We start from the raw sequence: 17,136 nt of genomic DNA on the forward strand, positions 1-17,136 counted from the left end.
TGTGAGAATCTGATCCCAGGTCCTTGGGGGTGTGAGATTCTATTAATCTCTACATTTTTGCCAGCAATAGTAATAGAAGACAACAACATTTGGTAATCATCAAGAACTTGTGTCTGCCAAGACAAAATAAGTTTGTATTGAGTAAGACAAACATTGTACTATTACTACCTAAATACAGAGCTAAAAGTAAGCTGAGACACACTGGTATGGGAATTTTTTCACATGAATTGACCCTATGAGCTCTGGTCTGGAAGTCTCTTCCTAAACTTTTACAAGTTTCACAGTAAATGGTTGTCACTATTTGAGGCGGTGAAATGAACCCATGATAGATACTTCAAAGTTTTATGCAAATTGTCTTGTACAGAGAGTGTAACTTCTCTATGATAGTTGTTTGGTTCAAACCAAATCACCGAGTTTCAGTAAATTCAGAGTTTTTTCAAGAGAAGAATACAATATGGTTTGGTGTTTGGGACACTCTACCAACTACAGCCATTTCTATTTGAAGTCACATGATTTAAGCTGCCCAATCAGGAGACAAGCACATCAGATGACAAAATGTGACACAGGACAGATTGTATGACAATGGCGTAGACTTTATTTTATAGCTTTCATATACAATATAGCAAAGTACAAATTTCCACATCACATGTTAAAAATGATCGTTATTAAACGATGCAATCAAATTCATATCTCAAGGCCATGTTACACCAGGCAACTTTAACGACCACTTATGAGAATTCATATGGAATGGCAACTTATCGATTATCTAGTTACCATGGCTGACAGGAATGATCAGATTGTAGGCTGACCTTTGACCTGTGGACATGGTCAGCTTTTCTCTTGACAATATTTTTAGAAAGACAAAGTGGAGGCGCTGCCTGGTGTAACTGCACCAATTAAAATCACCGAGTTGCTCAAAAATTAGTGTAAATCTGCCTATACATTTTGGAAACCAGCTGAAATTTTCTAAAAAATCACAAAATGTTTTCACTCTTGCAAGCAAAACAACAACCTCTTTGACACCAAATTATGGTAATGTACATTCTACGGTTCATCTTTGCGCACAAACAATCCTGTATCAATAAACAGAAAATATTCTTATGAAGGAGTTCAACAAAAAAACGACATTTATGAATATATCAAATGGGACAGCTGCTGTAATATTCACTGTATAGAATTTATCACTTTAACCCTTTGAGAACTCTAAATTTCTCCCGCCAAAATTTTAGTGTAAAATTTTACCAATTTTTACGATTGTTTCTGTAATTTTTTGATATTTTTGGACCAAATGGATATCACATTTCATTTGCTACAGTTTTTTCTCAAAACTTCGGCAAAAATCTGAGAAAGATTGACTGGGGTTTATTTTATATCGGGGACAAAAAGAATTTGGTGCTCAAAGGGTTAATGGTTATATTCAACAGTTTTTGTCAAAATTCTCTGTTAATAGAACTGAGGTCATAAACTCTGATATGATGATGTAAATTCTGTGTGTTAAAATACAGAAGGTATGTCCATTTGTACAATGGGGCTGGGCAATATTTCAACAGCATTAGTTTGTCTTATTTCAGACTGCCGTAGTGAAAATTGTACAATCAAATTGCATTTGTTGCAATGAAATGTCTAAAAGTATCAAAAGGACAAAGTTGCCAGCATTTGATAATATTCTGAGTTGTATTTAGCTATACACACGTACAACCCTCTTGGTGTGAAGATACAAGACGTACAATCATTGGTCAGTAGAACAGGTAAAACCTGGAATTACAATAGACTAAGTTACACAAAATCAACATTACAGACATGTACCGTACATAGAAATATTATGTACGTCTATGCATACATTTATCCATTATCCACATGTATCTGTTTGTACTGCTCTGACATGAATTTTTCAGTGTCAATTTCCATTAAGACTGCATTACTTAATATTTTGCTCCATAGATTGACAGTAGGCCTTTGTGTTCCTGCTTTACATATCAACAATACAAAAAATAATTTCAAGCAGTGTAAAGTCCACTTTCTGTGAGGAATGAAATTGAAAATGTACACAATAAGAAAGGCTGTGAGTAGATTTGTCATTCATCTGAACACTTTAACAGATCCTTACTGGCTGTTATTAGATGTTGCTCCTATCCTACGTACATTTAGATATGCCCCCACAGTGATCGGCCTTAGTGTAGCTAAATATGTCAACAAAGTCACTGAAGAAATGCTTGGCTTGCTCTGAAGGCCATTGAGTTCACAATAGTGTATGGCTGTAAAGAGACACATCACTGTGTACCAGGTGATATTCTTGCCCGGTGATTGCACTTCCTGCAGAGAATTCAATCAAACATAGCAGAGTGACATGCTCTCTACATAATTTAAAGTAGAACGCACCTTGGGGACAGATATTCAGACTCTCAAACTTTTACAATTCTCTTCTGATATACCACATGTGGGGGTTCATTTTAAAGCTCTTGGTGAAAGAAAACTTCACTGGCTTAGTTTTTCAAATTCGAAAATTTTTATTTTTCTCCATAGAGTTAACACAGGGATGGTAGCCATTTTGAATTTCTAATATCGGTAAATCTTGGGTAATTTGTTTCTCTAGTACCAAAATTTGCACGATGACCCCCTATTTTTATTCTTGATTTTGAAAGAGAATAATTGAAAGATTCTTTGAGGAAAGTTTGAGCAAATGTATAAGTCTTTCACTTTCGAGGCACATACTACCTTAAGGTAAAGGGCGACGAATTCGGACGCGCACACGCTTTAGAACGTTTCTGCGCAGATTTAACTCCAGCGTGTCGCAAATGGGTTACTTTGTAGCGCATGTATTTAACATCACCTGTCATTGTTGAAATTGCGCTTTTACCTAATTTTTTGACCCAGTCTCTTAGAAATACATGTGACCTATAACCTTGTCATATTTTGACCCCCTAGGAAGCTGGTTTTTATTCAATATGAGCGAAAAATTGACATTTCTCTCCCATTTACATGGCGCATATTACCCATTCACCTGGAGATATTGTAAAAAGTAGCGTGGTGACACCCTTTTATTAAAAGTGTAAACTAAATGGTATTATGTCAGGATTTTATTCGCCAAGTTTGGTCAAAATGACACCATTCAAAGCGACAGGAAGAAATTCGAAAATTATGTAGTGATATAATTCGATATCATCATTTTGTAATCTATACTTATGTAAAAATTTCTTTACTAACATCATGAAAACTATACATTCGATAGATATGGATCTTAAGTCTAGGTATTTATTGAAATCAACTCATTTGCTAAGCTTTTTATAATTGCTTCTTTAGTTTAAGTGAATTATATCATTTTTATTTTATTTCTAACGACGCCATTTTCACGTCCGTTTCCATGGAAACGAGCGTGGTGACCCCCATTTTTTATTCTATTTTGCATTTGCACAACTTCCAAGAATATTTGTGCAAAGTTTCAAGAAAATGACACCACAACTTAATTTTGACGTAATTCGTAGTACTTCACCTTAAGCTGATATGAATATCCATAACTACAACTTACAACATTTGAAAAGAACCACATTTCAAAGAGACAATGAGCTACTGTATTATTACTGCCTGTTGGGCATTTACAGAATCAACAAAGGCTGGGCATTGATTATGATGAGCTTTATGTGTGTGGAAATGCATACACATTGTAACTCAATGTCATGGGTCAAGACATGGCACAAAATGACTGTTTTGCCGTAGTGTGCTAAAAAAAACCCTCAAAAGCTGGTCAAACAATTCATTATACTTAAACAGTATGAGTACACTGCTTGCACTAAATAAATATGTAGCAATAAAGGGGAACTACCATATCTCTAACATGACAGGGCAAAATATATTTCTAAATATTAAAAACAATGTTTGTTGTACAACCTTAAATCATTGTAGTATTGTAATACATCTTGTGTAGTACTGCTAAAACAATGAAATTTATAATAAATATTTACATCATTCTAAAACAACACAAAGCCCTTACATGTTTGTAAAAAAAATAAACCTTGAGTAATAAAGTACTGTCAGAAATAGATGTTGTGTTTGATGCTCAACTAAAAAATTTGGCAAGATTTTTCCCAAAACATCCCATACATGTATCTACTTTTTTAAATGCCTCTGCCTGTCAAAACAAGAGTAAATGAAATGTTAATTTGATACTATTGACTTTCAGACCTGTGTTAATCATAGAAGAAACATAATTTGTGCATGCTACTTCCATATCTGAATAGTTAAAAAGATTTTGTTATATTTCCCTAAAAGTAGATGGTTTCCTACAAATATTTGTTTTAAATTCATGAGTTCCTGCTCAACTTTTGAGGAATAACATTGGAATTTTTATGCCATTTTTTATACAAGATAATGTCACAAAGTCAGCAACGAACTTGAAAATTGTTCCATGTATATGTATAAACCCCACTGTACTTTATGCCAAGGTCTATCAGATGAGCTGTCTCTAACTGTGCTTACATTACTGTGTAGGTGTGTTCTCAAGTTATACAGCACTACACAGCACCAACATATACTGCACTAATCCTAAGTTGTTTTGTCTAACTTGTAAACAAGATACATCCTGCAATATATGTATTGACCATTTTCTTAAGGTGTTTATTATGATATGATGGACCTCCCACTTGAAATTTGACATCTCAAACATCAAACTGACAGATATAACATCCAAAGACAGCTTATATGTCCTGGAATGTACATTCAAACAAAACTTATTAATGTTTTTGGTCTCAAGGGTTCTGGATACAAGTACTACATGTTGCAAGATTAATGTTTTGTACATAATGACTGTTTAAAAAAGTGACAACATATTTTCATAGTGTACAAAAGTTAACTAACATATTTTACAAATTCATATAACATCATTTGATCATGATATGTGCATATCAATGGCCAGTAGTTGACCTTGTAATTATGTATTTCAAATTCATGAAGGGCTCACGGAATGATTTAAAGACATATACAATATTGAAGGCCAAGTGATTTTGTAGTCCTGAACATGGAATATATTTGTCTGTGACACACTTTAAAACTGGGCTAGGGAGTACACAACATGGCACAGAGCAACATACCTTGTTTGTAGTGGACTCCCTACGATAATTGTGATTCACATGCGAATTATATTATGGTTCAGAGTGGAAACTTCAGAGAGCATTTCACTCAAAATAAGGAACAGTTGTGCTGCTTTGGCTGTGGAAGCTAGCTGCTTTCAGGAACCACTGATTCTTCCTGATTTTGCCATTATTTTAAGCAATTCTACACCCAACTATTGACCATTAGCGTTGAAACAAAATATTTAGGAAATAGTAGAAAAAGCAGAACGCAATTTAAATGTTTTATAAGATGAAATATATTATCATAGAAATTATTAAATTCACAGTAGCCAGCAAATACATAGCAGAACCAGATGATCCTGCCATCAGTTTAGGTTGGACTCCAGCTCCCCTTGAAAAAAGTATACCATCTTCCATCCACTCTAACTGGTCTCCATCTATGCCTGTATTATTCAAATCAGGACCAATAACTATCATAGACGTCAGCTCTGTGACTAGATTGTACTCAAGGGACATCGCCAGTGCTTTGGCAATTGTTGCATTCTTTTCAACCGAGTTTTCTTCCATTGCCCTGGATTCTAAGATGAGTTGGTTGATGGTCAGGTACACCCAGAGACGCTGAGTAAATTCATCCACAGCATCAGTGCCTGTCAGAATTGCTGGTACATCCTGTGAAAATATGAAGCCAAGGTTAGTGGTTTCCTGCATAGATGTGGCTGTAGTAAAACACTACAAAATGCACGAGGGCCATCTGATCATGGACATACCACAGATATCCATGATCTGAGGGACTAATTTCTACCGGTATTCAATGTGAGATCTTTTGAAACTTTTATATTCAGTGTAGATACATCTGCCAACTACATACAAGCAAAAGAACACCAGCCATGCAGTTTGGCATCTCTTAATAATAACACTGCATTTGTGTACTTGATTGTGTAAAAAATTAAAGAGACAAAGTCGGCCATTGAATTTTGTTTGATACGAGATACTATTCATATTGTTTGATATGTTGAAAGATACTGAATGAATGGGTGACATATGCATGTATATATTGGATCCGGTTTTAGACAAATTAAATGAAACCATGGCAAAAATGAATTAATGGTCATGACCATTAATTCATTTTCGTGATGGTGTCATGTATTGTGTCTAAAACCGAGGTGGAATAAATGCATGGTAACCCATTCATTATCTTTCAACATGTCAAACAATATAAGTAGTATCTCATATCAAACATAATTCATCAAATATGGCTGACTTTATCCCTTCAACAAAACTGAAAGATTAGAGAATGCCGTTGAAGACAAGGGTGATTTTAATACCTGTGGTCATAGTAACAGGTACTTTGTTTCTGCCTAATTGATATTCGGTAACAGTCTTAACACAAAATACTGTGAGAGCCTCTCTTCAAAATCAATCATGCAAACAAACACTTGCCGAAATTATAACAAGTATTCTGACTGCGACCACTCCACACGCCCTACAGTTCATGAAGCACTCACACTCACATACTCACTATCACAAATCACACACAAACTTTATGTACCATGCGGTACATAGCTGAACTGGGCCAAAGACATTGTAAAGAAATTAGTATTTACTGACTGACATTTCACAGTCGGTTATTGAGCCACTCTTTTTAAGAGTTGGGATTAGGCCAAGCGGTTTTGACTGTGATGTCATGGTTACTAGTAATACCATTGCAGCCAAACGTTGATCAATTAGGTCAATGGATTTGATACATAGCAGTACATTGGTTATGGGTGATACCAAAACACCTTCACTGTACTAACAGTCAGATATCAACACTGTGAAGATTGACTATGATTCATGTTAGGATGGTTATTTTATCTCATTGATCACCGGTATTTCACACTTTCTCAAACTGCAAAATGGCCATGCACTTCTTTCAATTCTCAGTGCTTTAACTGATACAAAACTTACATTTCTGTTCTTGTCAGCAGTCAATTCTATGTTTTCGGACACTGCTACCGCTGTGACTGCAGTTTTCACCTCACCAATGCTGTTCCCATCAGCAATTTTACCTGCTACCACTATCTCTGACCCACTGAAATAGTTTGGGAAGGTGCTCATAGTAGTCATGGTAACAGTGTTGTCAAGGTAATTGATGTTGACGTCAAGGAGAAGCGGTAGAGCAACTTCATCAAAGAATCCAGTCAACTGAATGCTAGCATCAGCATCTTCATATATCTTCCGAGCAACACCATTGTTCTCATACGACAACGCTTCTAGGAACTCAAAATCTACATGAGCTCCAAATCCAAGACAGAAGATGGCAAACTGTCCTTCATTAATTCCTTGAACATTTTTTCTGATGTCTTTTTTGTTGGTAACACCACTTGTTGGTTCACCATCTGTCAGCATGATAATCAACTCTGCAGCTCTTTGTGCTTGGTTTGAGTTTCTTCTGAGTAACATTATTGCTTCCAAGAGTCCATCGTTGATGTTAGTTCCTGAAACAAAAAATAGCAAAATATCATCATATATAAATCATTTTTCAGATATGGCAGTTGTTGTGCAAAAAAAACGTTAGATTTGTTTACGGTCATTTCCAGGATTACTTTAAGACTTGTAGACCATATCTCAAATTTCATTTTCTTGGTCTTGTGCCATGAACGACCTGCAAAACAATATAATTATTTCATGGCAGAAAATCTACTTCAACAAATATTTACATCTGCTCACCTCCAATTGTTTCCAGTTTTTCAACGTACGACTTGGCTGTATTGACATTTGATGTTGTCGCGGAAACCAGCTCATTATTTTTCCACTGCATTACCTCATCACTGAATATCAGAATATTGAAACGATCAGACTCCCTAAGGTCCTGCAAAATTGACTGCATGGCATCTTTAGTTTGTTCTAATTTTGTCCCTGACATGGAACCACTGACATCGATGACGAAGACAACATTCTTGGGAAACACTGAGAGCTGATTGCTACTTGATGGAGGAGCAAAGAAATGGACAAAGTAGTCTCCAATGACCTGAAATAAAAAATCCAATATACAGTAAGTGGGCACATCTAAAGAACAAAGGGCTCATTAACCATATGGCATTATTCAGTGCTTGCATAAGGGGTCCTTCTATGATGAATACCCGGTAAATCTAACGATACCCTCTAGAATAGTGTTGAATTGTACTCTAACTAAAAAATGGCCAAGTGCAGTATTCTGTGTTGTGTCCTTTCATTATATGAGAGCAATTCATGTGGTAAATGTTTGTAAGACAAGTTTGTGAAAATTACACATGCATATTTGTATTAAGTCATCGTTGATGACACAGTCCCCACTTGTTAATGGGTACTTTGATTACAGGTCCTCAGAGAGGATAGAGTCCTCTTCATTAGGTCTGGTTGAAACATGCCTTAGTAATGGCTCTGTACATGAAAAAAGAGTAATAAAATGGCCGCCTGGCGGCCATATTGGATTGTACCACAAAACAAATTGACGTGCATATGTATGACATAGGTCAATGTCCTTGTACCAAGTTTGAATAATATCGGTTGAGATATGCCTGAGTTATGGCTCTGTACATGAAAAAATCGTAACAAAATGGCCGCAAGGCGGCCATATTGGATCGTATCACCAAAAAAATTGAAGTGCATATCAATGACATTAGTCAAGTCCTTGTACCAACTTTGAATAAAATCAGTTGAAACATGCCTGAGTTATGGCTCTCTACATGAGAAAATCGTAATAAAATGGCCGCCTGGTAGCCATATTGGATCGTATCACAAAACAAATTGACCTGCATCTGTATGACATATATGAAGTAATCCTTGTACCAAGTCTGAATGAAATCGCTCCAGGCATCTCTGAGATATCTGCGTGAACGGACGGACGCACGGACGGACTGATGCACTGACGCAAGGACACAAGCACACACGCACGGACATGACCAAACCTATAAGTCCCCCCGGACGGTGTCCGTGGGGACTAAAAAGTTCAGTTGCTTCCAGGTTTGAGCAGGTTTTCCCATGAAAGTGACGCATGAACAAAGCTGGAAATGGTTAAAAGAAGTATGGTATTTTAGTGTGAAGTGAATAAAATAGCATCTCCCTTTAGCCCTTCTTATATTGTTTGTTCAAACACATCCCTTACAGTGATGGACTTTCAAATACTTGCAGTTAAATAGCGACAGGTTCAATTTTAATTTCTATGGATACTGTATAAATTTTATGAAAATTTTTTTATAAAAGCATGTCTTAGTTCTGTGACATACATCATTTTGAGAATTTCTTGACAGAATTTTTAGCCGTCTGAAGTTCACCGTTCAAGCCTCTTTTCACATTAAACAATCGAAATTTTTGACACATCATTATTCCGCTAGTATTATGTGTCCCTCCTGAAGCAACATCAAATCATCACAAGTTGGTATTGCAGACTCCAAAGCACAGCATATTTTACATGTTTTATATACAGCATAAAGAAAAGTTTATTCCTTTAATAGTATGCGATATCAAATAGTTGATGCTTGTTTGACTTATAGTACTGGCAAAATTCTAAATGAGTAATATTTGTAGTCTTTTAGCAGAAAAACAGCTGTTCAAATTGAAATATGACAAAATTTATATTTGGTATTTCAAAATATACATGGACTACAACAGCCATCCAAATCAAAGCTCCATGACATGCAAGGGTATCTTGTGTACAAACAACGACAGTTTTGACTGTTCTTAAGGTAATACACGGCTCGAAAGTGAAAGACTTAGTAGTTTGCTCAAACTTTCCTCAATGAAACTTTCAACCATTCTCTTACCAAATTAAGAATAAAAATCAAGGGTCACCATGCAAAATTTGGTGCTAGACAGACAAATTACCTAAAATATTCCCTATATTTGAAATTCAAAATGGCCCCATCCCTGTGTTAACTCTATGGATATAGAATTTCCGATTTTCAAAAAACGAAGATGGTGAAAACTTTTCTGTCCTCAAGACCTTTAAAATGAGCCCCCACAAGTGATAGATCACAAGAGAATTGATAAAATTTGAAAACCCAAATTTCTGTCCCCAAGGCGTGTTCTACCTTAAAACTACAAATTTAAACAACAACAGTTTTGACTGTTCGTAACTGTAGCATCACTCAGCCGTCATGTATGGTACAGTGAATGACAGCATGTCTTTAATAGCTTTGTCAATAAAATAACAAAGGGGAGGACATTAGATATTCTTCATTGCAAATCAGTTTATTCGCTGTTTCCTAAATTACTCATTAATCCATATTTTTGAATCATGGGAAAGTCTTTTAATGTTTCTTCTACTGACACGAAGGAACTTACCCATATTTCACCAGCATCATAGTGGTGTGTGACATCATACCTCACCAAGAAAGTTCCCATAATTCCATCTTCTGACTCAGCACGTTGTTGCTGCTCGGATGGATAATAGTAAATGTGAGCACTCTTATCATCTGCACTTGTGGTGACTGTTGCCATGGTGAGCTCCTCATTATCAGGAACACTCTCTGAATCAGTTGTTTGTATCTTTGGAACTATAAGTGATAAAATGCCGGCCGGTTCTATCAGAAACACATCAATTTTCAAATCAGAAATGACCTGTTGGAGTAAAATAAACAGAAAGCACATGATGTGAATTTAGATCCACCTTAGCCATGATGTTGTCACCAAACACTTGTTCTGAAAGCACAAGATCAATTGATTGTAGATGAGTAATATGCAGTTACTGAAAGTACCGATACTGTCTGAGTTCAACACTCCAAAGATTACAGTCATCCTTGGTTATGTATCATTCTGTGCAAAAAGTCTTTATCTATCAAAGTGCACAAAGCTGAGAATTTTAGCACTGATGATTTAGAACTTAAGGACAACAGCTGCATAACTAAGTACAATATTTTCATTATTTAGTTCCAGAAAATGTAAAACAACTATAATTTCTTTAACTTGCCAATAAAGAATAACCAATGTTACGTTTCCAAACAATTCATCATCATCAGTCCTGGGTTCTATTTGAGTGAATATTTATATAAATAAATTATCAAGGTTAACTTCTATGTTTTACCATCAGGTGTTTCTTACCTGCCCTGGTCGAATACTTGTCCTGTGTTCATAGATACCTCGTCTTCTTTGTAACAGCTCCTCATAGACCAGCGTAAAGGTCACTGAACTTTGGGCAGCAACATTCACCGAGATGGTGAATGGCGTAAAACCACGACTTGCTCTGTCAGAGAGAAGAATATCATATGACGTTTGTTTGTTTGTTTGTTTGCTGTTTATCAATCACTTAGGTGGAACAACAAGTATGAAACTTGCAAATTTTGCGATACCACCAAGTGGAGATACAACCAGATAAATAGACATCTGTAATGTATACATACATCCGTTAACTCCCATAGGAGATACCGGTATATGATAACTGGGTTACAGTTGCAAAGGATCCCTTGATAAATTCAGTCCATATGTATAAAGTCTATAATGTATGGAAAATAATAACGCTTTCCGGGTATCATTTTACTGACATGAAAAGTTCAACTTTCACTCTTTTGCAACAAGGTGGCCCTCTATGATACAAGGTGAAAACAGATATTCGTTATGTCATAGACAGCGGAGAAACTTTCTCTACTGTCTATGGTTATGTCAAGTTCAAAATATTATGACTGGATGTCTCACTGAATGATTGGAGGTGGAATTTCATTTTGATGTTTTACTGTATCATTTTACAGTACAAATGTCTGGTAAATAAATATCCACTGGTAACTGTCCTAAACTGTTTTTATCACATGACTTTGCAAGAATCAAGCCATGTAGCATGGCACCCACATTGTCACATGACTGTGAGAATCTGCCCACATGGCACACACACACAGATCATTCTAAAATGACTGGTTACAGGAATATAAACAAAATTGGCACAGAAGGGACTCAGACTAAATGACAATAAACAACTTCAGTTTAATCTATGGCCAAGAAATTAACATGAAATTTAAGACAGACAATTGTCTGGTGTATTTAATATTATTTTAATAATCATACACACATTAAACAGCAGAGAGATCTGATTTCAGATTTCTGGATGCTATTTTGGATGACTCACTGAATTCACATTTAAGCAGTGGTTCAAGATGACGCATTTGTTAATAGCATCTCCTAATCAATTTCTTGGACCTTGTAATTCTTTATTTACCATGAATGATACTGAATATTGGAACTCTATTAATGCCATATTCCTAGCCTTTAACAAATTCTGAATTCATATTCAGAGAAAGACTACCGTATTGGTACACTATACAGTTCTTTTAAAACAGTGTCCTCTTTTAAAGCTCCTGTCATTAATCTGCTAAATATTAGCAGAACCAAAATCATAGCATAGTACAGCACTATTCTATGCTGCTGTCTTTGTTAATGGCAATATTGAACTTGGACCATTTATTTATTCATTTTACTCGCTAATTCTCTGATACCTTCTGGTATGTTTTATCATTTCTCCTTGAATCTCATACTCTTGTTCTGAGTCCAAGCCTTTATAATATACTGTTTACATAGTTTTTCATTTATCTATAACCATCTTATGGTGGCTGGAAAGGCTATTTTTGCACCAATTCTTTTCTCAGAGTTAATGTCAAGTTTCAAGTGTTAGAATCAAGATATTTATTTCAAATTTTCAGGATAACTCCCTTACTTAATACTTTCTCCAAAGAATATAAAAATTGTATATTTGCAGCCATGATTTTGAAATATGACACCAGTAAATATTAAAGAGGCACTCCCACCTGGTAACATTTTTAAAACACATTTTTTTAATGCCAGCGGTCGATATTTGATGTGGCGACTGCGGGTGGATCGCGAGATATCGATAAAAACATGTCATTTCCCGAGCGTATTTTTCACATCCCGAAGTTTTACGATCGTTTCTGATTTTGACCCGAAATCTCCCGAAGGTTTGTTGTTGTGCTGATTGACGATATTCTAGGGAGTCTACAATAAGTTCGAACGACGCAATTAATTTACTTCCCACTGCAAAGACTTTATATATAGCATTATGCCTTTACCTCAGGTAAGTTTTGTAAAACTTCTCCTTAGTTTTTGTCGTTTTCATTATTCTAAATCAGTTGCACTATATTTTTAACCAATACCACATTAACATCAGTTTTTACGTGTCAAATATTAGCCGACTCTGATGACTACATTTTGTCGTCTGCCACACAGTACGCCGCGCGCATGGTATGCGTCTATGCATACCACGCGACGGCCGCTATGTATCAACCGCACGTAACTGTGCTAGTCACCTATGCAAATTCTGGTGGAATCTAACTTTGTTTTCCGTTTTTTCTCAGAGTCAGTAAGACTCGGCTTTCCCCCAGGGGGCATGACCGATCAATGACGCGAGTGGTACTGTGGCATACTGCAGTGTAAGAGTAGACTCGTACTCCATAGCTTAGTTGACAATGGCCCCAGTGCCGAACGTTCAATGTTCGGAAGCTGAATTTAGGTGGGCCACTGGTATTCAAACTTTTACTTTTTTGAGGACATGTTTTTATCGATATCTCGTGATCCGCACGCAGTCACCATGTCAAATGTCGACCGTTGGCATTAAAAAATTGTGCTTGAAAAATGTTACCAAGTGGGAGTGCCGCTTTAAAATTTAATTTTTCATATTTTTTTTACATATTTGAATTAAATAATAATTGGATAGTATTAATATTACCAAATTAGTTATAAATATGTTGCTAAAAAACAATCACTTCCATTAAATTCAAAAATTGTCTGACCATAAGATGTGATGGTAAAGCAGTAAAAAGAATTTACATATATAATTACCGGTATGTAGTGTAAACATGTTTTACAAACAATGTGACGACTTCATGATCAGTCAGGGAAGTATTTGCACCTTTAGCTGATATTGAGTATAAGGCAAGCTTCCCCGGTATAACTGTAGTAGTTTTGTGTTGTTGAACTAGCAGGTTATACTTGGACGAGTACAGTAGATCAGATTGCAAAACAAATTTACATACATTTGTATGCCATGAAATACTATGTACCAACTTTGAATGAAATCTGTACAGGAATGTCTGAAAAATGGCTCCAGGTGGATAAGAAATGGCTCCAGATAGAGGCATGAACATACAGATTCATGGACGAACAGACAGACTGAACTCAAACTACAAATCCCCTGAACCACACACCGTCCGTCAGGGACTAACAAGTACGACTAGTGTCCCTTTCCTTATGTCTTTCATGTCTAGTCATTCAAAAATTAAGATAACCATCACAAGGTACATGCTGTGCTTTAACATGACTGTTGCAGATACTGTATGCTCAGGCTGGAATATGTTTAATTACCCCTGTTGTGTGGCATTCTGACAGATTACAGTCATGACTTTCATTCTGCTATTTTGGCTGTTTTATCATCACTTGTGTCATCTTTCTGTGAAAGCCAACTTACTGTTCAGCAGCAACTTGACCTGCAGTGCGACCTTCTTCTTTTGCTCTGTCATATTCTTTCTGCGCTTGGACTTTATCTTTGACGACACCATAGTACATGATCCCTCCAATTTCCCTGCAGTCACAGAGTATATCTTCTCATTAGTTACAGATTATGAAAATTGATATCGGCATCAAAAGCCATGGCATGTGGTTTTCTGGACTATGATTTATAAATAATAAATTGTAAATCTGGAATATTCTTACTGTAGCATTCTTATAATGAAATACATGTTTATATATTTTGACATTATTTATCCATGGATAATCATAAATTGACACTTAGGTTAAATGCTATATAATATAATCACGCATGGTTTGGCAATTTACAAGCTCTGAATTTTCTGTTATATATAAACATAGCCACACAGTGCCCTCTATTGATGTATAAAAGATATTTTAATAAATGTAATAATTATCTATCAAGAACTAAATAATGGGAATTCATCAAATGATACTAGGATCATATTACAGAAAGTTTGTCTAAATCCAATTTTTTTTTTTGAAGTAATCATCACAGATAGTTCTCCTCTGAGCTGTATCCATGATTGCCGATAGAGTGCAAGTTAACAGCATCAGGTACATGATATGTAGGGAACTTCAAAACCAAAACATGACAACAGTTGGAAAAAACAATCACAAGTTAAAATCAGTGAATTAATAGTAAATTAACACCACCAAAATAATTTTACTGGTTGAATTCATAGAGGGCGGCCAACTTAAAAATTCTGTATGAGACAAAGTTTGTGATGTAGAGAAAGCTCCAATCCAAAGTAAGGGTACTTCATGAAGTTTTCTTACGGCCAAACATTGATTAATTTGTATTTTGGTATTGCAATGTCACAAATAAAATACTTAAACAAGTTGAACTTTGAAGTCTATCTGGCCGGCCACTAACGATGCTCTACAACTTTGAGACTGAGCATGATTTGACACAAATGTAGTGTCATTATTTTGCAAGGACCGATGTTTTCTCTGTCTTGAAATAATGTTCATTTACCAACTAAATAGACTTTTGGATGGCCAAAATGTTCTGGTCGAAATAATTGACATTGGAGAGTTTCTCTTATCAAATATCAAACGGTAAAATGAATCATTTTGTCAAAGAAATAGGGATGGTTGAATTAATAGAGAGGTTGAATTATAAAGGTCTCTGTTTAATGTATTTTCAGAGATAGATTTGGTGAGAGTCTCCATGACTGCACATTTGCATTGAGAAATATGGAATAAAAGTGAGCAAGACGAATTTTTCAAAGAGGTCATGTTTGAAATTGCCATTATCTTGTGATTGTATGCATTTTCATAACTTGATATAAAAAATTATGAAAAAGTTTAGATATGGAGAGATTGTGGAACGAATATTACCGAATTGGCATGCATGTCATACATCTAGGCCACCACTTGAACACTCAAAGAAGTAGGGGCATTTCGAAACGGCTCAGTGACACCATTACCACATTGTGGCATAGAGTCATAACAACACATGACATGGTATAACAAAGACACCAAAACCACTTTTCCATTTCATGTCACACGGACATGCTTTCACATCTAAAAATCTGGACATTAACATCCAAAATGGTTTGCAAATCATGATACAAACATATTTTAAACCATTCTTTTTTTGCAGCTTTCTTTTGAGTTAACAGTCTTTGAGTTAACAGGCACATTTATTGTTTATCAAGAATATCAGTAAATATTCTATAACTAACTCACACACTGGCTTTTGAAAGTTTAAGCACTACAAGTGCATGGAATATGAGAGCCACAGAGTAACAATATCTTAGTTTCAAATCATTGTATGACCAACATCCTACTGCAACAAGCAAACAAGAAATAGGTGTGGGCTTCAAGTTTTACTTACATGGAGAAATTGGAAATGAAAGCTGTCTCAGGCAAAAGCATTTTAAAGATCGCCTCCTTGGATTGACTTTCATCATTGGTCATTCTACTGCTGGTCACTGACTTGGAATATCTGGCCGTAATGGATGAAGTCACATGCAGGCTTTCAATGTCAAGTGGCTAAAATAAATAGGCATTTCACAAATGACATCAACGACTATCTAAAAACATGAGAGATTTTGACATGTTGTCAAGATAGCATACAGAAATATAGAAATATAGAAATTTCAATGAAGACATTTCAGTTCTCTCTAAAATTTGAAAAATCAATTTAGTTTTAAAATATGGTGCACTACTGTCACAAAAAATGCATTTTTATTGTGCAACAGAAGAAAGTCATGAATAATTTGCCTCCATAATTTTTTGAATCTTTGTCAAAATTATGTGTGAATTGGAAGGACATGCCCGACAAGAACAAGACTTTCTACCTCAGTTTCTTCCTGGACATCTCTTCGGAATATCCTCCATTTATGTTCAGTGACCTGACAGAGAATGGAAATAAAACAACACAATTTGTATCAACGGGACTCATTTGACGTATAACAGTTCTGGTATTGATATGCAAAAAAGAAAATATTTGTCAGAAATTTTGTTCAAGACTTTTTGTGAATATCTGTGAAGGACAGGTATGGTACTTAGACTGTCACTACCAATATCACCATGGAAACTATAAAGATACTGTCTAATTTGCACACATTAATGAGGG

General features: G+C 35.6%; 1 protein-coding gene across 2 annotated transcripts in view; it reads right to left on the minus strand.

Moving 5' to 3' along the window:
- Positions 1-572: 572 nt before the first annotated feature.
- Positions 573-17,136, minus strand: part of LOC139134050 (inter-alpha-trypsin inhibitor heavy chain H3-like) — a 43,814-nt gene continuing 27,250 nt past the window's right edge. Inside the window, exons 2-10 of one of the 2 annotated variants that reach the window (XM_070700915.1) lie at positions 16,859-16,912; positions 16,393-16,550; positions 14,491-14,604; positions 11,127-11,268; positions 10,371-10,646; positions 7,776-8,076; positions 7,014-7,543; positions 3,491-5,735; positions 573-2,715 (exon numbers count right to left, since the gene is read on the minus strand). In XM_070700915.1, the coding sequence (XP_070557016.1) occupies positions 5,349-5,735; positions 7,014-7,543; positions 7,776-8,076; positions 10,371-10,646; positions 11,127-11,268; positions 14,491-14,604; positions 16,393-16,550; positions 16,859-16,912 (1,962 nt within the window). In that variant the 3' untranslated portion in view covers positions 573-2,715; positions 3,491-5,348. Of the gene's footprint in view, positions 2,716-3,490; positions 5,736-7,013; positions 7,544-7,775; positions 8,077-10,370; positions 10,647-11,126; positions 11,269-14,490; positions 14,605-16,392; positions 16,551-16,858; positions 16,979-17,136 lie in introns of both variants that reach the window. The other variant, XM_070700916.1, reaches the window with a different exon arrangement.

This window comes from Ptychodera flava, chromosome 5, assembly GCF_041260155.1.
Source record: "Ptychodera flava strain L36383 chromosome 5, AS_Pfla_20210202, whole genome shotgun sequence".
NCBI classification, from domain to species: domain Eukaryota; kingdom Metazoa; phylum Hemichordata; class Enteropneusta; family Ptychoderidae; genus Ptychodera; species Ptychodera flava.